The sequence below is a fragment of the Megalops cyprinoides genome, chromosome 15 (assembly GCF_013368585.1).
Source record: "Megalops cyprinoides isolate fMegCyp1 chromosome 15, fMegCyp1.pri, whole genome shotgun sequence".
Taxonomy (NCBI): Eukaryota; Metazoa; Chordata; class Actinopteri; order Elopiformes; family Megalopidae; genus Megalops; species Megalops cyprinoides.
Window position 1 is genome coordinate 25162975 of NC_050597.1, and position 26832 is coordinate 25189806.

The 26832-nt window shown below is 43.2% G+C and overlaps 1 protein-coding gene across 1 annotated transcript; it reads right to left on the bottom strand.

Annotated features, from left to right (window-relative positions):
* Nucleotides 1-85: 85 nt before the first annotated feature.
* pygb (phosphorylase, glycogen; brain) lies at nt 86-26545 on the bottom strand. Its single transcript, XM_036546561.1, has 20 exons — nt 26115-26545; nt 20289-20390; nt 17756-17834; nt 16991-17094; nt 16334-16465; nt 15679-15790; nt 13098-13180; nt 10198-10341; nt 9856-9948; nt 8800-8946; nt 7715-7878; nt 6858-6972; nt 6236-6337; nt 5975-6122; nt 4707-4765; nt 3909-4050; nt 2420-2627; nt 2102-2236; nt 1722-1788; nt 86-1250 (listed from the first exon to the last, which is right to left on the bottom strand). Exons 1-20 carry the CDS (start codon nt 26355-26357, stop codon nt 1098-1100), a joined length of 2532 nt encoding a protein of 843 aa, XP_036402454.1. The 5' UTR covers nt 26358-26545; the 3' UTR covers nt 86-1097.
* Between the last annotated feature and the right edge of the window lie 287 nt (nt 26546-26832).

Below are 26832 nucleotides of genomic sequence, written 5' to 3' on the forward strand. Positions count from 1 at the left end.
TAAACAAGTGAGAAATGGCTTCCTCAACATAAGCAAGTCAGAGCCCCCACATGCTTGTTTGGACAACTTCACAGATTTTCCCATGAAGCTCGTTTATTCCTTTTATCAGATTTTGTTAGCACGATTTTGCCAAGGATCAAAGCATAAAAACAGTACAGTACTTATTTGGTAATGGTGAGGGAAAAAAAAACCACAAGCTGCTACAGAAGATAAAGGTTACTCACATCCCACATTCATAAACAAACAGATAATGCTCTTTTTTTCAAGAACAGTAGCTTCGGAACTGAAACACATTCAAGTATGGCGAGTGTTTTGCTCTAGCTATGAAGTTCATTCATTAGATTTTCAGTGATCGTTTGATCCCAGAATCATATCAAGGCCTTTTGTGGTGACTGAACGATAGATCTACTCTTCCTGTATCCAAAATTTAAAAACGTCAAAACAAGCCACTTCCTTGTTATCCTGACTTTGAGTGGGGATATTATCATATTTATACCAGATATTTTTGTCCCCAGATACCGTATTCTCTACAGTGTTACTGTGGAAGAAAATACAATAGAAAAATACATGCTTTAGTCGATAATAGAGAGCATATCAAAATAGATTCATTATTGTATTAATCCCTCTGTCTTTATACAGCTCAGCAGAAGGGGACAATCAAGACATTGGGACTTCACAGTTCCCATCAGGTCTCAGACAACTAGGCACTCAGAAAAACAATTCAAAGGATAAGAGCTTTCTTTCTGTTTTAAATTTGATATTACTCACAAGTATTCAAAAACGATATTCTGCACACTGAAAGAAAATGAGAAACAGTATTTGATTGCACTCCCTTTGACTTTGGGCTTACAGTACAAGGGCACACATTCAGTGAATGGAAAGTTTCCAAATAGGGGGTCCCTTTGCAGGTCAGTGTGTGATTGCATTGGTTGCTCAGCTCGAACCTACTGTGTGATCCTGTCTCCCTCTCACTGTCAGACTGTATTCTGGCTGGGTTATGGGACAAGCCTGAAGGGGGGGGCGAACGTGTGGAGAGGGAGGGGGTTAAGGAGGGAGCTTGCTGGCCCGTGCGTCCCGACGGGAGGGAGGGCCCCTCCTCAATCGCGGGGTTCGTTGGGGGGCGGGATCTTCACGTCGGAGGGCTCCACCCCCCAGATCTCGCGGGCGTACTCCGTGATGGTGCGGTCGCTGGAGAACTTGCCCGAGCCGGCAATGTTGCGGATCACCGTCTTCGTCCACTCTTTTGGGTTCTGAGAAGCAGCCAAGAGAGTGACCATTACCGTTAACTGTGGGTGACACTGTAATGGTCACAATGCGTTTAATGCATTTAATCATTTGGCAGAAGCTCTTATCATTCTTATAGAGCAACTTACAAGCAAACAAATAAAAAATGCAAATAATGAGATCACATGAACTTCGTATAAGCATAAAATGACAGATCACATCACTACAATAACCAGGTATGTACTGCAGACAGAATAATTTGCTAAAGTAACCAAAAACTTTATATGTTTGTTTATAAAGGACATTCAAAATGTTGTGAGGCCCAGTTTAACATCATTTAAAGAATTCCTCCCAGCTTTATTCAAAACCACAAGTGATGCTTTACTCTTTGTTAAGGAAAATATATAAACTTGTAAACCCTTGCGGAGTGTTGAATACATGTAATCCAGTTATATATATACACATTATTTTTTTCAATTCCCAGACTTGTAACATACCCTGTAGAGTTCATTGACCTTCTCTTGACAGCTGATGTAGGCCTCATAGTCAGCAAACACTTTGAACCTGGAAGAGGTTTTACAAGAAAGCCATGAAACCAATGCAATGCTGTTTCTGGTGTACTGCTGATTTTTTTTCAGAATCATCCACAGTTTCATAAGATGATGACCTAATAATGTAATCAACTAGATCCATTAATGAAATTAAATATGTATTTCCCTAGTAGGCACCCATGATAATGGCCTAAATACTGAAAAGAAAAAGGACCTGGACAAACTACCACTGGATGAATTTCTGCAGGACTCCACACCACCACCAGAGGGCAGTGTTGTTCCTTAAGCATTCACAGCCAGCTCTTCTCAGAGTGCTGTCTCATTACCTGTCATTATTCAGCAGCATGTTGACCACGTCCTTGAACATTTCAGGCTCCTTGGGGCTGAAGAAGCCACTGCGGATCTGATCGATCACCTGCCGCAGCTCTGGCAGACGCTCGTAATATTCTTTGGCGTTGTACCTGCACAGACAGACACAGCACAAGGGTCAGAGGTCACACATACCACACCATGCAAGAAGCAGGCAGCTGGTTGAGAGTATCGGTAAAAGAATGAGGAAAAATGATGAGAACCAACGCCATGTGGTTGTATGAGAGTGAGGATGTGCACAGAGATGACCTCATTTTCCTCTCCCTCCCCCTCACCCCTTCCTGTCCATCTCCTCCACGTCCTCCACCCTCATGCCGAAGATGAACAGGTTCTCCTCTCCCGCCTCCTCCGCCATCTCCACGTTGGCTCCGTCCATGGTGCCGATGGTGAGGGCGCCGTTCAGCATGAACTTCATGTTGCCCGTGCCTGAGGCTTCCGTGCCGGCCGTGGAGATCTGCTCCGACAGGTCGGCCGCCGGGATCACTGGGAGAGGGAGGGGCCGTTACATCACCTGCTGCTTCCGACCCTTGCTTTTTTTCTCAGCTGCATGAGAACACAGCATCTCCCCTAAAACACTGCCCTCAGACTGTTCAAATGCTTTGACTCAGTAGTTTTCCATGTTTATTTCAAAAATAACCCTGTATTAAAATGGCTGTGTGATGTGTGCACATCTGCCATACTCTCCTAACTTACAAAAAAAGGGTCAACAGCATGAGGATTCACTTAGGCATTTGAGATTTAGTTCCAGCTAGGCATTGTTTAATGCAGAACCCTCATTTCAACATTGTCTAGTTAAATAAATTCACTTTTCATAGGAGTGTCTGCTAAATGACAGCAGATGACAGCAATGTAAAGATACATTTATGTATGAAGTGTTCAGAATAAAATTCTTACCTGAAGTACTCTTTAAACCATTACTGCTTATTTGCTAGCCAGGCATCCTCATCCGTTATTGTTTGGGCCCTTTCTAAGGCAGGATTTTTGTAGCTGATGACGCCAGCTAGCGTGTATGACAACAGTGTAAGTGTAGCAGAGCTGAAGTGATTAGCTCGTGTGAGTCCTGTGTAAAGCCTTAGGTAGCGGGTAGCAGGTAGCCGAGTGGTTGCAGCAGCTACGTCACTCCCTCTGAGACCTGGCTAAGTAGCGTTGTTGCCGACAGGCTAACGGCAATTTGCCTTTAGCTCAACTGGCAACGACGCTGGCTTTAAGGGGTTGGCAGCGAGCAGTAAGAACCTCGGTTCGAAACTCGCTCGCTCGCCGACCCACGTAACATCATATTATTAAAACACAACGCAAGAGACCACCCGTTACATTGGTGCCGTGACCCGGATCACTGGCTAAAGCACAGCTTGGCCGCCAGTGGTCGCTGAGGAGTCAGAGGAGGTCAAAGGGGGGTGAGTGTAGCAGAGCTGAAGTGATTAGCTCGTGTGAGTCCTGCGTAAAGCCTTAGGTAGCGGGTAGCAGGTAGCCGAGTGGTTGCAGCGGCTACGTCACTCCCTCTGAGACCTGGCTAAGTAGCGTTGTTGCCGACAGGCTAACGGCAATTTGCCTTTAGCTCAACTGGCAACGACGCTGGCTTTAAGGGGTTGGCAGCGAGCAGTAAGAACCTCGGTTCGAAACCCGCTCGCTCGCCGACCCACGTAACATCACATTAAAAAACACAACGCAAGAGACCACCCGTTACATAAGCTGGGATTTGAACCCCCAGCCCACTGGTGAAAGTGGCCTTAACAGTACTCAATGCTCACTGCTGCGTCTTCTTACCTTTCTCTGCCAAGGAGACTCTGTAGTTCTCCAGGAAGATGACCTTGAGCCTGTCCCCCACCACAAGGTCATTGTTGACCACCTGCCCTACAGAGGTGATGAGTTTGATGATCAGCTTGGCCATGTGGTAACCAGGGGCAGCCTGAGGGAGGCAGGGCAGAGACACAGAAGACACGGCAAGGTTATAACTGTCCAATCACACGCGGACCAGGGGTACACTGCATTAGCAATGCTGTTGCTGACTAACAAACACTGAATTTGAAATATTTAATCATGCATTAAATTTATTTTTGCCGTACATAATGCGTAACAGTGCTAGTCAGATAAATACAGTGTTTATAAAAAATAAAACCCAAAAATGTGGCCTTTGAAATATTTTCCATTAATTATTGTCACTTTCACGATAAGCATGACATTTAAATATGCATTTCAATACTTATAACATTTCAAAACTTACAGGTTATAGCGGAGAAAACCCATAACTATAACCCAAAACGTATAACTTCTTGTATTTGCTGAAAAATGTACTGAAGCATTACTTATCTTCTCATTTTAACCCTTCTAATGCTGTTGCATCTCAGTTTTCTACACTCTTACCACTGATCTTCGAATAGCATGTTGAAATATATGTATGACATCACTGTTTGTATTAAAATACCAGGCTATAAGAAGCGGTCATTCATGTGGGAATTCATATGGCCTGGTGAGATTCAGCCCTAATATTCTGCACTTCCGACTGTAACGGCACACAGTTTAAATGTTAAACATGACTCTGCCAACCAAAATAGAGCAACATACCTTTCCTCCAATCATTACTGTCCTGGGAACAAAGTGCTTATTTGGGTCCTTTTTAATACCTGCACAAAAACAGCCCAATAGAGATATTAGTTTGACAATAATCTACTGTAGGATATGTGGTTAAAAGATAAGTAGGGATTAAAACATGTTGACATTCAAAAGGAATAGGCTTATGTCCTGATAATGAAATTGTGGAGTCCATCAGATATTAAATGCATTGTGACAAGCCATCCTCCCTGGCTGTATTAAATTAGTCTACAGGTAGAGGGCAGCATAATGGCCTCTGTATTTATTTGGCCAACTGCTGTTCATTACATCTGTTCTGTTCTAATGGCAATTGATTTCTAAATGCTTTGACTAAATGTATCCAGTTACCAAATCAATAAGTGTCTTTAGCAAAAAAAAAAAGAAAAAAAAGAATGGAAAACATTTCTCATAGAATAATAGAGATGTTATATGCCAAAATCAATCATTTATAGATATTGTTTTGTCCCATTTCATATTAACAATCATCCTCTTAGATTAAATACATACTAGTGTATTTGTCACCACTCCCTGTTAAATTAATTTGATTGTTTATTTGTAAAAGTTGTCCTCGAGGTAATTTGTATGTTGAACACTTTTACAGTGCTTTCAAGGAGGCTTTTATCAAATCGACAGAAGCCTCGCTGCATTGTAAAAACCTCCGTAATTTAATAAAACTTCAGTGAGCTATAGATTAAAAGGAATATGTACTTACTTCAGCGGCTTACTAAATCAGACTGCAGACACTGTCCATTATCTCTCTGTGCTGCATACAGACTTTCAGCATAAAACAGCCCTCGTAGTGGAGTGCTGGCCTTTGTGAGAGGTGCACTCTACAGCTGGCTTTCCAGGCTCAAAGAGCGTAAGTGATGAGTCTATGGTGAGTGTGTGTGAGTGTGAGTGTGTGAGTGTGTGTGTGTGTGTGTGTGTGTGTGTGTGTGTGTGTGTGTGTGTGTGTGTGTGTGTGTGTGGTGTGCGCATCCTCCTGGTGCACATACTGCTGAGCTCTTCTTATGGTTGTAGATCGTTATGTTACAGATGGAGCTGAGAAGCACTCGTGGCTGTATAGTGCATTTACATATAGGCGGGTGAGTTACTCTTACCATTGTAAAAGCTCGTCTTCAGTTAGCTGAGCAGCTCTTACAGCTGTAGAAATTGTTGATGTGCATATATGAATAGCTTTTATGGTTGTAGAAGTTGTATGGGATGTTCATGTGTGTGAAAGCAGCTGAGGAGCAGCTTACGGTTGTAGAAAGTGATGATGTGCAGGCAGTTGAGCAGTTGTCTCTTATACTCGTGGATCCTCTTCACCTGAACATCAAAGATGGACTCTGGGTTGATCTTCACCTTGTACTCCTTCTCCAGGTAAGCAGCGAACTTCTGCTTGTTCTCCTGAAACCATTGGAGGAGCGTGGTAGGATGGTCAAAGAGGGAACTTGCACCCAGCTACAGCTGTGACTGGGAGTACATGGCCAGAGGGCCGTGGGTTAGAACCATCCTCTCACCTGCTTCACATTAGCGACGTCACGGATGAAGGCATCATCATCTATGAAGTCCAGCAGCTTCTTCAGCTGGAAGAGGTCAGTCAGGAAGTCCTCCCCTATTTTCTAAAGGGGAACAAAAGGACCATACTGAGAGAGCACTTTGTTGTTTCATACAGAATTTTTAAATTTTTATATTTATTTAAAAATATTTATTTTTAAAGAAGGATGAAGACTGCTCATAAGTGCTTGAGCTGGTTACACTAAATCTTCTTGGCACTCAAAGAGGAAATAAATTTATCCAAAATGAAAAATAGATAACAATAAAACAATCCCATGACAGAGGTCTTAGGCTAGAAAAGCCTTATAGGAAACAAAATATGTGAGCCATGAGGAAATTAGAAATGGCAGTTTCAAGTTAGAACAGAGGTACAGAATATGAGTATCCCAGAGAGACAGGGTTATCTAATACTAGGTATCTAATACTCTATTCTGATAGATTATCCGGTAACCAATACATGGAATTTGAGCTTCTCATGAAAAATCTCCATTTACTGAGTGGAGTTGTTATTTGGGGGTTGTGGTGTCTGCGCTCATCTAAGTCCCTCCCCGGCCAACAGGAACCTGTGTGTCTATCAGTTCCTACCTCAGCGATTATGTCAGCCAGGCCTGGGTTGCAGAGCAGCAGCCAGCGCCTTGGAGTGATCCCATTAGTTTTGTTCTGGAACTTTTCCGGCTCCACGTCATGGAAGTCCTTAAAACTAAGATACAGAGGTGGAATGCTCAGCTGCTGTGTAGCGTAGTGGTAAGGAACAGGGCTTCCAACCAAAGGCTGCTGGTTCAATTCCCTGGTGGGGCACTGCTGTACCCTTAGGCAATTACCTAATGTGAATTCCCTCAGTAAATATCAAACATGTCTGGTATACTGTACATGGATAACATGTAAAAATTGTAACCTATGTATCTATCCTATGTATGTAACCTATCTACTCTGCGTGAACAACACCGTGTTAGTAATATATTTCTTAATATTAAGAAATCCTAGGTAAGTAAATATTAAAATGAAGGAAAAGACACCTAGTGTTTGTATAATGTAAGGGATTAAAAACTGTTACATAAAGCACCAATTGCTGTGTATGATCTGTACAGATATTTTATGGGGCTAACTTGCGTTTATCGCTAACTATGTGCAATTCTGTTTAAGGGTAGAAAACCTGAATAAAAGGCATGAAAGTGACATAGAACAGTGAAACAGCACAGGACAAAACTACTGCACAGACCCACAGTGGTAAAATGTCAGTCAGTCAGTCAGCCAATAAATCAATAATCCATCAGTCCATAAATCAGAGCATTATAAGGCAGGGACAGCCCTGCAAGTTCATGCAAACATTCTGTCAATGTTACAGAAACATTGTGAAAACGTTCTTTGATGCTTGGGGTGACGAAACTGCCATTACACAGCTGTAAAGTAGAGGGGGGACGTTGGAAGGACGGGTCACTCACACTGTGGATTTGACGATGTCAGAGTGGATTTGGGCCACCCCGTTAACGGCGTGCGACCCCACCACACACAGGTGGGCCATGTTGATGCGCTTGGGGTCCCCCTCCTCGATCAGGGACATCCGACGCAGCCGGTCATTGTCTCCGGGGTAGAGTTCTGCAATTTTCTGGAGGGGCGCGGCAGTGAAACCATCAGATCCCCAAAGACAACAAAATTCATCCATACAGTATCTGCAATGCTTTTCTCAGTGTGTTTGAATGTTTAAGTTCCTTTCTCTGCTGGAATGCTACAGCAGTAACCCAGCTGGACAGTCACCCTCGCGATGTTGCCGTTTTGCAAAATCGCAGCCCTGTAGTGTGAATGCCTTGAATTAGGCCCCGGAGCTGCTCCAAGAGGGCCCTAATCCTGCAGGATTTGCAGCTCTATTTAAACTACTGACACCCTCAGCCCCCGGGGCGAAATGCTGAATCATGTGGCTAAGCGCTCGATCTGTGCAGACAATGGCCCTCCGGTATCGGGGCTGGACGTATCAGATGTCCGCCGCAAATTTCCCCTTCGATCCGCTAATCCCCCTCGCGCCAGCCACACGGCCCAGCTGCCATGCCAGACAAGAGTGCCAGGGCCAGCTGGCACCGTGATCTCTGCCTACTTCCACCACGCTCGTGAGGTAGCCGAACTGATCCCCAGTCAGTCTCTGCCCTCCTCAGCCGAGGGAAATGTTCTCATTCTCTGAGTGAATTAACCAATTATTAAATTTGGTACTATGAGTCACGTCCTTACTGTTATGTCTCAGCGGTGTCACTGTGGGAAAAACTGATGTAGGAGATTTTAATTGAGTACTGATGTGGATGTGCCATCTCTTGACCGTTATCTGTCATAAAAGCTTTGCGAAAAAATATGTTGTTGGAGGTGTGTTTGTACTCATGAATACAAAAAGTAAAGGCATTTCAATTAAAAATACCAAACATATCAATTTGAAAATGACAGAGTCGTTCGATACATTGAAAATGACTAATTAATTGCCATGGGGCCGAGAACAGTCAATTGAGAATCTAATTTAGCTTAATTCCATTCATCTGAAGGCTACCTGCAGGTGGCGGTGGTTGATCTCGTAGACGATCTGCAGGTGGCGTGGCAGCAGCTTCTCGAACATGTAGATGGGCCAGCGCTCCAGGGCCTCGGGCAGGACCGTGTGGTTGGTGTAGGCGCACGTCTGCACCGTCACCTCCCAGGCCTTCAGGGAGAGAAGGGGAGAGAGGCGCTAGGATAACCCCACCAGGACCCCGGGAATGTCTTTCCAAATACGCGTCTTCCTGTTTGGCAGGGCTGTACACCTGGGTAGGAACCGGTATGGCTTGGGGAGCAAAAAACTGTGGGTTGACAGTGGGGGAAAAAACAAGGGCAGTTTTGTCTCGTGTTTCTGGCACGGGGCTGTCAGCGCTGGCATGTTCATGCTCGGACGTGACACAGTCTGGCTCGGCTGGGGAAGTACGGCTCATGTGTACCTAAGGATTATCCAGCTCGGCGCTGGTGCACTGGTTGTGCCACACGGCATGCGCGAAGCAGGAAAAACCCCTCGCTGTGAGTGGGTTACTGGTTTTGGGTTACACAAACAAGGTAATAGCCCTAACCTCGCTTTCATTCTGAATTCACAGCAGGTGTAAGAGGCACTGAGGGTTGCTCTGCAAGAATATAAAATCTAGGGAACGTGCATGGTTGCACTTAACAAGCTTTCTTAAATCTACCTTGTGAGGGCTTGCAATTCTATGTGTGCTGGTTGTGTCTAATCTACTGCTTACATTAGGGTTCACTGTTAAATACTTTGTCATAAAACAAATACAATAAAATAAAATAAAACAATGTCAAGGTCCAATTAGAAACATGTGCTGAATGACACTTGTACACTACTGACCGTTTATCAGAGCACCGGGCCTTCAGATTTCAGCTACAGCTGGTCCAGAGCCACTGCAGTGACCCCCTGCTACTTGGCACAGCTTGTTCTGAACAATGCGGTCTAAAAACAGCTCGGGTTTCCAGTTCAGCGGGAGGTCGTCTTTGGGTGTGCCAGGAACGGCGTGGTCTGACCGCCACGACCGTTCGCTCTGTTCTGAGACGGTGCGTGGAGGTGGGGGGCAAGTCATACCTTGTCCCAATCCAACTTCTCCACATCCACGAGGATCCTCATTAGCTCAGGTATGGCCAGGGCTGGGTGGGTGTCATTCAGCTGGATGGCCACCTGATTAAACAAGAGGACAGACATGGCTGCCATAACAAGGTTGGTTTGGCTTTTTAGTCAAAGTCACGACACCGTAGATGTCTTGTCTGAATTTGAATTTTACACTGTAATGGTGGTAGGTCATTTTGTGATTACGGCACAGCAGTCAAAACCAGTGTAATCACTTGTGAGATAGTAACGGCCATGCTAGAAAGCAGAGAGTATGGTGACACCGTGAAGAGGGATTATGAAGAGGGATGGGGTCCTCACTTTCTCGGGAAAGGTCTCAAAGGAGGTCCTGACGGGATCCCGGCAACCGAATTTGGAAGACTTGAAGCGACGGATGATGTCCTGCAGGGTGGCCGCCACCACAAAGTACTCCTGCTTCAGACGCAGCTCCTTACCCTCGAAGAACTGGGAACGCAGCAACACACATACAAACACACACACACACACACAAACACATGCATGCACACACATACACACGCAAAGACAAACACACACCTGTTATTTTTGCACATAAACTTCCAAATAGCCTAAAAGAAATTTTAAGTTATCCTGAGCAAGTAAACATGAAAATAAAACCCTGATTTCAGACAACATATACATCTATCAGTTCAAGACTTCATTGAATGTCTTACACAAAACTAAACTTGCTTATTCACCCGAGGACAAGTTGAAAGATCACATCTTATTTAGTGTAATTTCATCTTATTTAGTGTATTTTCTGAAAGTTTAATGTTGACATGCTTTACAGCTCCAATATAAACCCAACAAGGTAAATGGGAATAGAGTTTGCATTAGGTGAAAAGAAAACCTCCAATCTAATCACTGAAAGTAATATTGGGAAAAGGTATATACAGGGCAAACACACAGTGTGATAGCGCTTGGAGTGGGCAAACACCTCTGATTTGATGTCAGGCTGTTCCTGTTTGGTAGTTGTTATTCCTTCGTCCCCTTCAGCCCAAGGGCATGCTGGGTAATGCTGACTCATTCAGCTCAAAGACCCCTAAAATGTTCTGCCCCCTTGGAGATGCCCCCCTCAATAGCTTATAAACATCTATACTGATATACAAGATCATACATTACTGTAATACGTAATTATAACATAACACAGGAACACCAGAATAACAACATCACTACTGGGCACACTCAACAACATATCCACGTGAACCATATTTACAACAGAAAATACAGAACCAAGATAAGAGCTGTGCAAAACAAATCAATAGAAATTCAAACAAGTGTGTTGCCTCTTTGATCCAAAACATGTTTTCACGACTCACACTGATGTTTGTTACGAGAGAATCACACCAAAGCAGAGTGATAGGAAGTGTTGACTGAACCTTTGGCCACAGCACGGTTTTGGGGAAGCATTACCTTCCAAGAATCACGAGCAAATAATAAAGGGCTAAAAGCTTATGCAAATCAGGAGCGATCCGGGATGAAGTAAGGCCAGGTATTTCTTTGAAATGAACACCAGTGAAAGAGTCCTGGATAAACACCCACAGGAATGACTCTGCAGAAATACCTCAGCAATTTACCGAGTCCAAGCAGAAGTGGCACAGAATCCATGATGCACCAAGGGAATGACTTTGCAGAAACGCTCCCATTATTCACTGCAATTCACTCTGCAACTGAAACCCACGATGCATGTCCGTTACTGCAAAAATGGGCTTGTTTTCAGCTCCTCCACAAGCTCGCATTTCCATCCACACAGCCAAACCCTATTTTATTTCTAGCTTTATATGTTTCATCCTTGTAAAACCAAATTATATAGCTAGGCACTGAGCTACTCAGGAGATATGCTGTGCCAGGCTAACAGATGAACAGTAGCAGCTCTGTCCCCTTTGAGATTTGGACACTGTGACGGTGTCACAGCTCCCAGTGACTAATTGAATATTTCTGATCCTAAAAAGTTGCGTGTACAGTCTTTTATACCATGTTTTGATCACTCACAAACAGTCACAAATTGCTATATGGAATCAGCTATAGGCATGGCTGCTGGTCTGTGTTTAAACTGATTTTTACTGTAACCCACATAGCCGGCTAATTCATCCTGCACACGCATGCACAAATAAAACACTGACCTCCCTAACGTCACAGATTGCTTTGGTCTCAGTCTTTAAACGCTCCAATGAACAGACAATAACCAACCAATCTTCAGGATCAGCTGACTAATAAATGTATCAGTGGGCCAGTTAGCTCACTAGCCCGTTATCACGTTCAGCTGTTATGTTTGTGTAACCCTTTAATGAGAGGTTATAGCATGTGTGAGGCAGCGCTGGTCTAACATTCCCTAAGACTGCTGCCTGTGCTGCTTCAGGTCTGCTCTGTTCTACACGCTGCAGACGTGCCGAGACGCCTGCGGTGATCTGAGACCACAGGCTGACAATGCGCCTGCCTCGCCTGTTTGTTCTCCTTTTTAGGCCATGTCTGTGGAGACAGCGACCCTTCCTGACCTCCCTGTGGCAGAGCGAGACGATTTTACATCCTCTCTGTTTCACTTTCGGGCCGCTAACCCCAGAGTGAGGTTTCTGTTCCATCAGCACAAGCACTTAATGATTCGCAATCAGGCGTGCAGGCTGTTATGGCCGATCTGATGCATCTGATATGCTAGTTGTAAATACCGCCTCACAGACTGACTGCAGGTCTGCATGGAGGTCTACAGAGAGTTCCCTCTTACAGTGGCTAGTAAATGTATTTAGAACACACTCTGAGAACTGTGTATGCTTGCTGTAACCCAAGGTAGCTGTTGCTGTAACATTGCTAAGCAACTGAAACTGTGAACTTCTGTTTGCATATTGCACACCTCTCGCTTCAAAAAGATGAATTACAAGGGCATAAGAATCACAGGTCATAAGGTGCACATTTGTCTAAAGATACAGAACTTTAGGTGTTTGCTGAAAGCATGCTTTAGAATGAACCCAGAGAGAATGTGGGCAAGCAACTGAGAATTTGGATTTGCTTTCAGATGTAGGCTGTGTTTTACAGAAGGTTAAAACAGATTTACAGCAAATACAAACAAAAAATGGACTATACTCTTTGTCTTCAACAATAATATTAAGAAAGCAGGAAAGACCTGCAGGCTATTGTTCATTGAGCAAGTGCAACTGACTTCGCAATAGTGCAGTTCCAGCTCTGCGCCTGCTGGAGTTTCCATCACTCACATTGTCGTTAGGGTACAGGACCCTGGATATGTTCTCAGCCAAGTTCCTGTCCAGCACGGCTTCAATGTAGTCCCCGACATTGACTGTCAATGAGAGAAACACAGGGCTCTCAAAGGAGAAGAGATGACCAGCAAAGACACACACTCACCCACACACACACACATACACACATACACACACACACATACGCATGCACGCACGCACGCACGCACGCATGCACGCATGCACACATACACACCTGTGCACAAAATGACATATTACATATAAATACTATCGATCCATCTTACCATGCCACAAATATCTACTTGGTATTTGAATAGTTGAGAACATCTAGGTCACTTAATGTGTGAAACATGAGATATGTAGCTTTGAATGGGGTCAGTTCCTGGATTTAACAATAGCGGTCTGGGTTTGTTTTACTCTATTCTGTATACGAGCCAAATCTGTTCACAGAACTGAATTTTTCTACAACAGGCAAGTAAAAAATCTTGTGTAGTTCAAAAAACATGATTTATACCAATTCTTTTTTCATAGCATCAGGCTGATAAATGCAACTGTATTTTTTGTTAAGAAAAAACTTAAATATGGAGACCTCAACTATCTGCATGACAAACATTGAATGAAAGTTATAAGTTTTAAGTAAAAAAAGCTAAAAATTAAGTACAACTGGGAGGATTTAAGACCCCAGGATTATGATGTCATTCTCTGAAAATCACACATAATGGGTCATGGTGATGCCCCTAAACAGATAAAACCACACCTGCCTAACAAAAGAGGATGAATCACTATGCAAGGCATGCCTCCACACCACGTATGATTTTAATATCAATGACAAATGTAGTAAGCTAACACCAACCTAATGCCTGTTTTTTGAACTGGTATAATGCCTTATCTGAAGATATTCTGTGAGCCTCATGCCCATTGAAAATTACACGGTATTTTTTTCTATAATTAAATAAAATTAATAAATAAATAAAATAAATAAAATTCTAATCAATAGGCACTCTTTGGCAGTGTCCCCTGGTTGTTGTTTAGTCTGAACTCTGAACTAATTACTCCAAAGAACCAATCTGACTGGTTTAACCACCACACGTTACTATGTGTTCACTGTGTGCTGAGTGTTCACTGGTCAACAAATCAGAGTGACCTATAAGAAGTCCAATAGAGCGGCAGCTTTGGAGTAAAAAACACACAACTCCCTGTTATTCACTCCATTCCTGCAATGTCACCAGTAAACCCAAAAGGCTTCTCTATGTCCTGTATGCATGTACACATCAGCGTGACAAAAACTAACCTTTAACCTCAAACAAGCTTCAGTGGGTTCAGCTACCAAGTCCTCTAAGTCAAAGCAGACACTCTATCCTCATTCCACCCGCACTGCCATAAAATGCAAGCTTGTATGTATACGACATAGAAGTAGCTGTGTTATGGGTCAAGGAGTTCGGAGGGCGAACACATCCCTCTCCCCGGCTCAGGAGAGTATCTGCGGGTGACGCTGGCATGCGGTCAACGTCTCCTTCGATATTGCCGCATTGTGCTGGTGCAAAGCATTGCTTGGTATTCCAGACGGCTCTTTTCTGAGGTAATCGTTCCCCTCCAAACAAATAAGACCATTAGTGCTGGCAGGGCCAGGCCTGACTGCGGCTCCCATTAACGTAATTCACTTGGCATCCTCCACTCACAATGCCGCAGGGAGGGGGAGTGGGCTCTAAAAGGACTCTTAATTAAAAGGAGAGCTCAAAACAATACACTTCCACCCCTCCTATTGATCCCTGGGATGAAAAACGTGTCATCTTCACGTCTTAATTTTACTACAAAGTGCCACCGTGTCGGTGGGAGAGAGGTGGGAGGCGAGGAAGAGGTTAACGCTTAAACTGCATACCACCAGCCGTTCAAAGATAGAGAGGAATTCAATTTCACCCTCCACATCACTGCTGTGACCATCAGCTGTGGCTTCCATGGTCCGTGACACAGCCAGTGGTGAGCTTTATATGGCAATGGGCATTTCGCTGAAGCACCCCTGTTAATGCTCCTCAGCTGACAGTCATGAAATTAAATTAGGGCTGTGCGTTACCTCAGTGTTCTTGCATTTTAAATGTTGCCACCCAAATGTTGTGTTCAGTGTGTATTTAGGATTTTGGTGGCACTTCAGTGCGTAATAATATTTTAAACCTATATTAATATGTATAAATAAGGAGTCTGTATACTGTGGTGGTTACAAGTAAATAACCTGAGGAGAATGTGGTTATTAATTTTAACAGAGACAAAGGCCTGAGGCACATCAACACATGCTCCTCCAGCAGCTGCAACAAAACAGTACACTCTCATGCTTTCAAAGTGAGTTATGAGACAACACTACAAACACCAGTCCACAGCAAAAAATATGTTGTGTGTGTTGTGCGTGCTATATAATATGGCAGAAGTATCAGTATCTGTAGTAATTTAGTGAATCTTTGACAGGTGAATATTTTCAAGTTACTATTTTAAGGTTTTTCTACACCCTCTGTGACTTTTAAAATACATGTTTAACTCAGCCAGAGCCATTGGCAGCACGCGAGAAACGAGTGAGGCTGAGACCTACACTCCTGCAGGTTGAAGTCATTGGGAGCCTTAGCAGACCACAGCCGCATTGTGTTCACTGTGTTGTTCTTGTATCCGGGGACCGGGGTGTCATAGGGCATTGCCAAAACAACCTGCGACATGGGTAGACAGACAGACAGAAAGACAGGTGGACAGAACACACAGCAAAGATTGAGAGCGTTACCGACAGCATTCTCTTTCATGCAATACGCATTATGTCATGACCTCACAGAAACGCAGTCTAATTGTCACATATTTTCCCAGGGAGGAGGGAACCTGAACCACTACTTAAAAGTACCATCACAACCAAACTGTAATAGTGGCTTTCACAGTATAATTGGCACTATTCTGATAACACATCACTGATAATGTTGATAACGATAGGATCAATGGAGGATAAAACTCATGAAGTGGATCAACCATAAGCATCAGTTTATGAAGTTTATGAAGTAAACTTCATTGAATAATTTTTAAATTAAAGGTGCAGCCTTGCATGAATCCACGTGAACATAAAGACATTATGACTAATTGGGATCAAATCCAGTTAAAACAAGACTGGCTTTTGCGTGTGGCCATAACCAGTTCAGTTACCAGTCACCAGTTCGAACAGATAGTATCATTCACAGAATGCGTTTCACTGACAGGATCAGATTCACCTGAGTGTCCACCCATTTGACCCCTTCACCGGTGTGCTCCACTCGGCCATAGAAGTGCACTGGAAGCATGTATTCCGGGCGGGCCTTCTCCCAGGGGTTGCCATAGCGCAGCCAATCATCTGCCTCCTCCACCTAAGAGGAAGAGAGTTGCATTTCAGATGTAGTTACTGCATGGTACTGTACAGAAACTAGAAAATCTTCATTTTCTTTAAATGTATGGACTCCCGTGGTAAGGGGGTGAACATGAATTTTTCTTCTCTATACTGATCATAGGGAACCACGGTGATAAGCTGAGACTCTGACATGCTACAGTACTGTATTTATCTGTGAAAAATGCTTGGCTAAAGACAGTAGAACACTAAGTTATGGGTCAGAGTTGTAAAGAACAAGCTTAACTTTCCTCCCCCCACACGCTGTGTACATACACATAATCTATACATCCATGATTGCAGAAAAAACATCTTAGACAGACATTTTCCCAAATGGCATTGACCCCTCTAAAGGAAACCAAAGCCAGACAAATGGCATTTCAGGTCTCTCTCCAAAACCTGGAAACTAAACATATACCAGACAGGGAGATTACTGTAAACAAGGCACCTGGCCAAGCAGGCACATCCAATCAGAGCAGTCTCGTGCCTAGCAATTTCCCTTCCCTACCTGCCAGCCATTGGAGATCTTCTGGTTGAAGATGCCAAACTCATACCGGATCCCGTACCCGTAGGCCGCCAGGCCCAGGGTGGCCATGGAGTCCAGGAAGCAAGCTGGCGGCAGGCAGACACAGAGTTATAGCTCAGCGACACCCCCGGGCGTGGTCCAGACGACAGCCTGGGACAGGGGGTAGAGCGCTCTCTGACCCCACACCAAACAGGCATGCCGTCTTCCGTTTCAGTTAAACCACAACTGCTCCTTTGTGTGCTCCAATGGCTTTGTTTGCCAACTGTGGAGACATGTCCGTTCAGGGGAGGGGAACTCGAGAAAACCAGGATACTGCCGGCCACTGACAGGCGAGGGCACCTGTTAGATATTTCCTAGGCCGAGGGACGAGTGCTTTTCTGAAAGCCAATCCCCAGCCCTCCTCCACTCTCAGGAGCTGAATGGAGCCTTGTGGCCAGGAGCAATTACCCAGGAAAATCCACAAAATCAGCCGTTGAACACAATCAGTGCAATACACCAAGGAGAGACTCAGATCATGCCAACACTGACAATGCTGAAAAATCCACAATTTCATCCTTATTCAAGGACTGCAATGTGTCTCCAAGGAAGGTAGTGTGCTCATCAGGCAAGGATGACAACTGTCATTCATTTTCTGTATTATTTGTGTATTTGCTAAGATGTGTGTGTATGTGTCTGTCTGTCTGTACAGTAAAAAGATGTGTAAGTCTGTACAGTAAAAAGTATGATACATAAAAATTCCCCCTTTACCTGCAAGGCGCCCCAGTCCCCCATTGCCCAATCCAGCGTCCTCTTCAATTTCCTCCAGCTCCTCCAGATCCAATCCCAGCTGACCACAATAAGCAGAGAACACCTCATTACAGTGTGTGCCTCTCACAGGAACCATAGTAATTCAACTTATTTTGAATTTTGAAATGTGTCTTTAAAATATTTTTTAAAGCAATGTATTTCAAACTAATTTGCCCAAATAGTACACCCATCATAACAGGAAGAGGGAAACTGACAGTTTGACACTGAAACTTAGATTAGCCCAAGTGATTATTGGATCAACTACTAAATTACAGACAATGAATGAACTCTAAACCTTTTCTAAATGCCTTGCAAAATAAATATGATCAAAAATAAGACCACCCCAAAACACAGGTAAAAATCATTCAGAAAAAACATTCAGAAGCCTTTACTACAAAACTGGCTTGAAAAGGGTGGTTTATTCAGGGATATGCAGTTTGGCACCAGCTGCAAAGACCCAGGCTAATGCACCATTGTAAAAGCTGGAACAGCACCGGGTTTGCTGTTCTTTAAAGCCAAATCTGCATCTTTTCCCCTAGTCATTTCAATGAGAGGAAAATGAGCTCCCATCTGCATGCGGGGACTGTTTGTGCTGCTGAAACGCCAACAGCCAGGCACTTACACTCAGGCTTATAATCTGCTCAGACAGACTTGCACTGCTGATGAAACAGAGACTTACAGCATGCATGTCCCAGTTATAATAAATATGGGAACTGTGCTACAATGGTACTGCGCCAGGTTGATTTGTGATACCCTCCACAGTCACCACCCAGAATGCCCCATCCTGCAGAGATTTGCGTACTGCAGAGGAAATCATTTTATTGTGGCTCATATGTCTACAGCTTCAGTGCTCCTCCTCCATCTCCTCTTTGCTTACAGAAATCAATTGGGAATAGGAAGAATGCTAAGCTGCCACTGCAAAGGACTCCATCAAGTATTGACTATCTCTCAGGACCCATCTTTGTCTGCAGTTTATAAAGTACAATGAAATACACAGTAACTAATTCAGGAGTGCCAGGGGTGTTGCTTCTGCTCGAAAGGGGCTCCTGTTGTACTCCAAAGCTAATGACAAGCTGAAGAGTACTATTTCCACAAGGATCCAGGACTAATCCGGAGAGGTGGGGAAAAGCGCAGTGTTGCTTTAACAGAAGAGCGCTTCAGAGATGCTGCAGGTCCAAGTGCACCGGCTGCCAAGGGGCCAGTGGAAACAATGACTGAGAGGGAATGGCATGCCATTCTTCAATAGCCAGCCCTCTGGCTCTGATAAGAGCTCTTTGGAAAAGAGAAAGGCACCTTTAGTCCCAGAGGAGGGGGACTACTTTAAAGGGTACCTAGGATTCTAAGAGACCACAGAACTTAGGGAAAATGAAACACAGGGAAAAGGGCTTGGATGGACATGCCAAACATTTACTAATCAGCCTCGGAGGCACCTTTCACACAATGCGCTCTCTGTATTCCACTGAAGACTTTCTCAGAGGGGTCACTTTCAAATGCTTAGTGGCTTCTTACAAAAAAAAACTTAAATGCTATTCCAGCAATGTTTGAATGTATGCATTAATGATCTCAGACTAAATTATGGATAATATTTCAGAGCAGCCTGCGCTAACCTTTCACAGCGTGTAGAAGACACATATAAGGGAAGTGGCATTAAACATGCATGACTCTAATGGTAAACGGACACCCAGCATTGTCTCAGGGAGAACTTCGGTGCAAGAGCAGAACTGCTCACCACTGAAGCATACAGTGGTGAAATGGGTAAAAGCAGTCGATCTCCATTCCAAAACCACTGTGCATATCAGATATAACTTGGTTCATTTTTCAGTAAGATGCGTAGTCCTCACAAGGCCAAAAAGCCTGTTCTACCACGCTCCAACACCAGTAGTGACAATTCCACAGTGCTGCTCATTATCACAATATTCCATTATGATTGGACTGTATGTGAGCAATAGAGCGTTAACACACTAGCCTGCTCTGAATATATTTGAAATTGCCTGACAAATTTTTGCTGCTCTGCTTTGCCATTGTTTGCACAGAATTGCAAGCTCTCAAGTACAAGTCCTTCATCAACACGATAAACAGCACTGCCTGACAGCTTTCTCACCAAAGACAATTAACATCATTTATGAGTCACAACTTTTTCTTCAAAGAAAGCTCTCCCTTTGCTTTTCACCAACACCCTCTAACAAATTGATCACTTACATCCATTCCTGTCACAAATTTTCAACAAGGGACAATAACCCTTGACAATAATAAGGTCTCATTACAGGTTTTCCTGCAAAACTCATTACCGTTTTTACATCAACCAAAGGTTACCACAGGCTGCACTGCAACATTGTCAGTGCTTTAGTCTGTGATTATTCATGCATACTTTTAAATGATGCACTTGGCAGCCAGTGCACCTGCGGCGTCTCTGAAGCATTAAAATCACACTTAGGACCACTGGTTCAAAGCACCCTTAGAATTGCAGTCGTGAGAGGCGGACAGGTGCGAGTACCTGGTAGATGGCTTCGTCACAGGCGTTCTGCAGGCCCAGATTGATCATGGTGTTCTGAAGGGTTCGGCCCATGTAGAACTCCAGAGACAGGTAGTGGATGCGCTACAACAGAGAAGGACACTGGACAGTGGGTTTTTGATGCACATTTGTCAGCACAGGCAAAAAGCTTATTCATGAATATATTAAGGAACGTATGCAGACAAGTAAGGCTTTTGAACCTCTCTGTTGTTGATGAAATTTCAACAGCAACATACTGGATTGAAAAAGGTTTGTGAAGAATAGATTTAGAATCACATGAGTAATCTAATGACTAATCCAATGATTACTGCAGTGAAACCAGAGGGCCCAGTCAGAAGATCTGGAACAAATTAGGGACGCCTTCTTGAACCTGTGTTAATGGAACTACTAAGATTATACTGAATACAGAAATCATACAGTACTGTACACTTTAAACAATAGGCCTTATCCTTACGTTGTAGTGCACTCAGTGTGTAGTGTAGGACAGCAGTCCTAGTATCAAATTTAAAATTAGCTCCTGAAGGTTTTTTTTTTAACCAGAATGCAGTATCATCCCAGGTTGACTGACACCTTCAGTTTGCACTGTAGCTGTTTTTTCCACAGGATTAAGCCCTTGTAACTTTTTGTAAAGTACGTCAAGGCACTGGCTTTGTGTCGTTTTTAGTGATTTTGGAAGTTGGCCCTCATCATTGCGGCCTCTGTTCCCTGGCAGCTCGGAATGCAGCTCAACATACTCCACCGCCATTGTTTTCTTAACAGGGCCACTTTGATGAAAAGTAGTAGAAAGAAACATTTTTGTATGACTGAAATGTGTGGTACAGAGTAACATTACATAACATAACATGCTAAATAAATAAATGTAAATGTAAAATGTAAATTTAAGCTTGCTGCGAGCATCTCTCCAAAGGATGTACCCCTGAAACGACCCCAACAAAGTGTTCTTTGCTAGTGAAAAAGAGCCTTGATTTTGCATGTAACGACAAGCCACACAATTACAAAAGGCTTACAGGCAAGGACCGCGTTCCACAAACACAGAGGAACGATTATAAACATTCTTGCAGAACACTCAACTAGGAATGCTGACTTTCAAATTCCACCCAACGGCACAATATTGGCCATAGAGTTGATGTGCAGTACCCAGTGCTCTCTATTCAAACCTATTCCAGCAGCTTGCAGGGTAGATACCTGGTTGGTGTACAGTTCAGTGGTGCCAGGTGGATCGCCAGGGCAATAAAAATGGGGATCTCCAGTTTTCTAGGGCTGGTGTGGACCGGTATTTATTCCATATCAAATATGAATTAAATAATCATTAAATATACATGTTGAAAGGTAAGCCTACAGTGAAAACATACACTGTAGGCCTACCTTTCAACACAGGTATGAATACCTCTGTGAGGCACCCTCTATACTTTTGTGTATTCTGACCTTGAAGAATGTACCCCTGGTGTAAGAATCTTAGTGCTCTCTTCTATAGTCACGTAGCCTCTGAGCCTCCTTTGACTTTACACTTGGCTGACTCCCCAAGCATTTTTCACCAAAGCAGAATTAAAAACCCTCTCCTGTACCCAGCAAGGTTTCTGTCAACACCTCCCCCCAGCTTCTCACAGAAATCTCATTTTGAAATGAACTGAACACCCACCGGAGATTCCAACTGTTTTACAGCTTTGTGGCAGGCTGGTGATATTCATAACAGCCTGATATTAAATTATTTTTTATCGATACATTCACCGGGCAACAATACAATTGCAGATATTAAACCACCATGTGGTGTGCATTTCATATCAGAAGTGGTTTGGTCCCATTTTTAGTAAGGAACATTATTTTATTTAAAAATTAAGCCTCTCAGATGGATTTTGTTTTTGGAGAGTCACCACATATTTTCCTCTCTCATTACTAGAAATGAGTCTCAAATAAGTAAAATGTTTTTCATTCATAATAGCTCTTTGTTGTCCACTATAATGAGCAATGGGATTCAATGGCCACAAAGAATCCTGTAGAGCTGAGGCTGAAGTCGGAGGGTAGTTTACATAGAAATGTGTGTTCCAACCAATTCCCCTCATTCGGTCTGTAAGAAATATACATGTTTATATACTTCTCAAAATACACTTCAGAAAGATATTTTCTGATATTTTTTTCAATGTAATGGTTATGACTTTTATTGTTTAGTATTAATTCATTGTCAAAAATACTTTAAAAATTTACTTTAAAAAAATCAAACTGAGGGAACAACTGGGCTAATTCTGTAGTGAAGAGCAGAAGTTGGAACAAAAACCAGCGTTAGCCCTTTGACACCCGCTCCTCTGCTGTAAAGTGAAGCGGTGGTGAGAACATCTCTCTAACCGAAGTTTATCAAACTCAGCTCCAGTCTGAAGAATGAAAATGAACACTCCTTTGTGTCTAAAAAAATTAAACCATTTGAACCATTTCTGATGAAGAGCCCCTCTGCACGTAACAAAAGAAAAATGTTTCCCGGCAAGTCACTTTAAATCGTTTTGCAATTTATAAGAAGCTGTTTAAAATGTTAAATTTAATTAAATTAAATTGATATGCAAAGAAAATATATTGCTCATCATTTCTGTTATTATTACCAGTGTGTAACAAGTCAATACAACACTGTAAACAGACAACTTAAATGTGAACTACTTAGCACCCCTGTGTAAACTCAACTTTATGGTCTTTACTAGTAGCAGCAATGCAACCTAAAGGATCTTCTCCAAGAACAATAACGAACACCCTCTGTGGTTAATGATTTGAAACAAAAGCACATTGCATCAGGCAAATCAGACATATCTTAGCAAGAGCTGCTTTCCGCCAGACCTCCAGTCAGTCAGAGTGCCAGATGAAGCAGCAATTTACAGGTTCCTCCATTGGCTTGACTTCCCCTGACCCCTCACACCACTACATTCTGAGGTCACAGTGAGTATACAGTACTCTACTGAGGGTGAAAGCGAGGCTTGAGCACATGAGCAACTTCATGCGTGGAGCTACTCTGTGTTGTCAATCACTTTCCTTGTCAGAACCAATGGAAGACTTTCCTCTTCATAAAAAAACAATGATTGGTTCAAATCAGAAAGTACTGGATGACAGCTCTGCCAATTATATTCATGGAGCATCACCCTCCAATAATTAATATACACAAAAACAACTGTGTGTAATGAACACATGAGAGCTTCTTAAATCACTCTCAACTTGCTTAATGTTTGGTTGGCTGAGGCACAGGTTGGAGCACTAGGAGGAGTTTCTAACAGGAGTTCCAAACAAAGGCTCTGACCGCTTGTAGAGGGGTTTCAAAGTCCCTTTGGACTGCGGAAACTAAAACCTGGACCCACCCTACTAATTTCTACTTTGTTTTAGTATTTTACATTCCCATCATGCAACAACAGTCTTGGCCTTCCAGATTTCTAATCATTAATTTGAATCAATTGTGAATTTCATCAAATTCCAGACACATTCTTATCTGTAATCATTGCCTTAAATAAACTGATCGACTTCATTTACACACACAACATTCGTGCATAATATATATACCATGAAATTGAAATTTGTGAAAAGAAATAGTAGGACTACAAATAGCATCCAAATGTTTGGGCAAAACAGTTATTCCTATTTTGAGTAAATCTGAATTATGGGTTAATTAATATTCTAGCGCCAATATTTTAGAGATATATTTCTTACATACAAGCATATTAAATATTCTCTAACCTCAGGACAGACAAAGCACAGTCTTGTAAGGTCCATTATTTCAAAATGCCCACTGCAGTCTTGCACACCTAATCACAATAGTCAAACCACTTTAACCACACTACTGAATTACAGCAGATCAGGTTTGATTGCGAACATAAGGAAATACATAAACCCTTCAGAAGACCCCCCCCCCATATGCACCATACACACCCTCAAATTCAAACACATAAATGTCGACTACATAATTCTTGATGTCAGAGCAGTTTTAAAAGTATGCACCTAGTCAAAGAATCAGACAAGTGGTGAATGGACTGCAAAGGAGAAACAGCAACTCATTTTCATTGTTTCCCTCATTTGGCACATGCTCTTAACCAGAGCCACTCACAAAGGGACATGCAGCATGCACTGAAGTTCTCCAGGAAGCGAGTGTGAGGTCATATTAAAATGCTTTCAGCAACAGCCCATCAGTACGTGCAGAAAAGATCTTAAGCAAAGCCTCTTGCACAGTGAAATACCCTGCAATAGTACAAGCCAGCCATAGCTGCAACATCTTGGTTTTCTGCAGGGTGAGACGGTTCGGGGCTTCATCAACAACTGTCATTCTTCAGCCCTCATAATATATGTTAGACAATTATTCATTTGAGATTCAGATATGCATTCTGTAATGCAGAGTCTCTACATACCAAAGATCTATATCTGCACTTGGTTTCTCGAGGTCTGCAGCAGACATTAATAATCATTCTCACCATCAGATTCAGTAAGCATATAACCATTTGCTCTTTTTAAGATTTGAGTTTATTTTCAAGCTTTATTCCCTTCTAAAGCTGAAACGGTTTCTCCCCTGATCTATGCATTGTGAACAGCCTTTATTTTTAGCATTGCCCATTGACTTAAAGCACACAGGCCTAAACAGTCACAGCAGAGCCCTCTACTCATGCACAGCACATATGACCAGGGACTGCTTTCACACATTCCAGATAAGACCATCAAACACATCTCAGATAACTTTCCAGTGAGCTCAAGAGGCCTTGGCAATGGATTTGTCTGGTCTGGCCTTCACTTGCATAGTAGGTCTGCAAAAAAACAAGACCTTGGTACACTTTGTGAATGTCTGTGTAATTGATCGTGCAAACTGCTACACACGCCACATAGAAGTGAATGAATGCTTGTGAGAGTATGGGCAGAACTGATGCAGTTGAGCAATCTGACATGGCCCTGTTGTCTCCAGATCCTTGAATGTGTTGACATGATGATATGGTGATATGAGGCTCCTGATCATGTGACTCCATAAATATACCTTCTGAAAAATTGCTCTGCAGTCCCCTATACCTAATCCGTTACCTGGGCTAACACATTTATTTGCCTGTTATTCACTGAACAATTATTCGTTGGTCACTGTGGGACAGAAGTGACAATCTGGTTTCTGCAAAGCATTATCTTGGATTATGCAGATAATCCACTATCGGTGTGGTGAGGGGGCAGTGATACACTATCATTGTGACTTTTTAATTAATTTAATCAGATGAGGATATTGCGACTCTAGTCGGAAGGAAAGCAGTAATGAAGGGGTATACAGTATGTCATTCATGGATATTCTGTTACACCCATTCTGGGCAGATTGTCCTATGTTCCCTTTGCAGGTGACCAAAGGCAGGCAACAGCAGGCTTTCAGATGATTTACAGACCATAGTATGACAGACTAAGACTATTTATCATATTCATATCATATATGATATCATATCATATATCACTATTTATCAGTTGCGTGTTTTTGTTTTTTTTTTTTTTTTTTGGGGTTTCCATTCAGGTTTCGGTCTGCTTTGCATGTGTCAAACTATATCATTTTTTTCACTGTTGCAGTCTGCATGGATGGCTGCTTGGGCGGTATGACTTCAGCTGTGTTGCAAAGATATTTGCATAGATATCTTAGTCCCCTCAGGAACCTGTAGCTATCTAGTAGTTGAAAAAAATATCGTGCTAGCTACCAGTAAATTTGATAGCTAGCTGGTGGATCTGCTTACTGCCACTGCCTCAACGTGCAAAAAACAAACAATAAGTTATTATATACAGTAACTGAGACAGACCTGAGTTCACTTCCTGTATTTTGCAAAAGTGACACTTTACCTTGGGATCTTTCTCATAGTAATATTGCTGGGTGCGAATCCATCGTCCGACGAGATGGTCTCTGACTGTGTGTGCCAAGGCAAAAAAATAATCCCGAGGGGTCGCAACATTGCGATCTTTGACAAGAGTGAAATGAAGATGCCTGTTAAAGCTCTTCTTGATTTCCGCGACATCGCCCAGCCCCGCGATCCCTCTGACGCTGATCTGCTTTCTCTTCTCCTGGTCGGTTAGTGGTGTGGCCATTGCTGCGAATAACGAGGAGTTGAGAACACCGCGTCACCTTTGCTGCTTTATTTAAATGTTTGGACCGTGACAAAGGGGTGAGGAGACGGCGGATGCTCAGCTTCAGCCAGGGGACTTTGCTCCAGCCTGTGACCCCCAAACACCCCTCCTACTGTACTGCCCGTATACAGAGCGGGAGAGGGAGGCGGTCCCGGTTGCCGCTCATTGGTCGAGAGTATCACGCTCAGGACCCGCAAAACAGACTGCGCTCTGACGTAGGCACTGCAGCCATCCACCTCTGCAGAGCGGATTTAAAGCGGTAGCGCACTTTCCAGAAGTTGACAGCTGTTGTGACAAATTTTGCGGGCGATGATCCTGCATGTGTAATTAATGTCGGGTCAAACACAAAAGAATCGGATTTCCTGCGTTTCTCTTTCCCACGAGTAGAAGAGGCCTCGACAGATTATACGACACTGAAAGAGATGTGGCTAGCAAC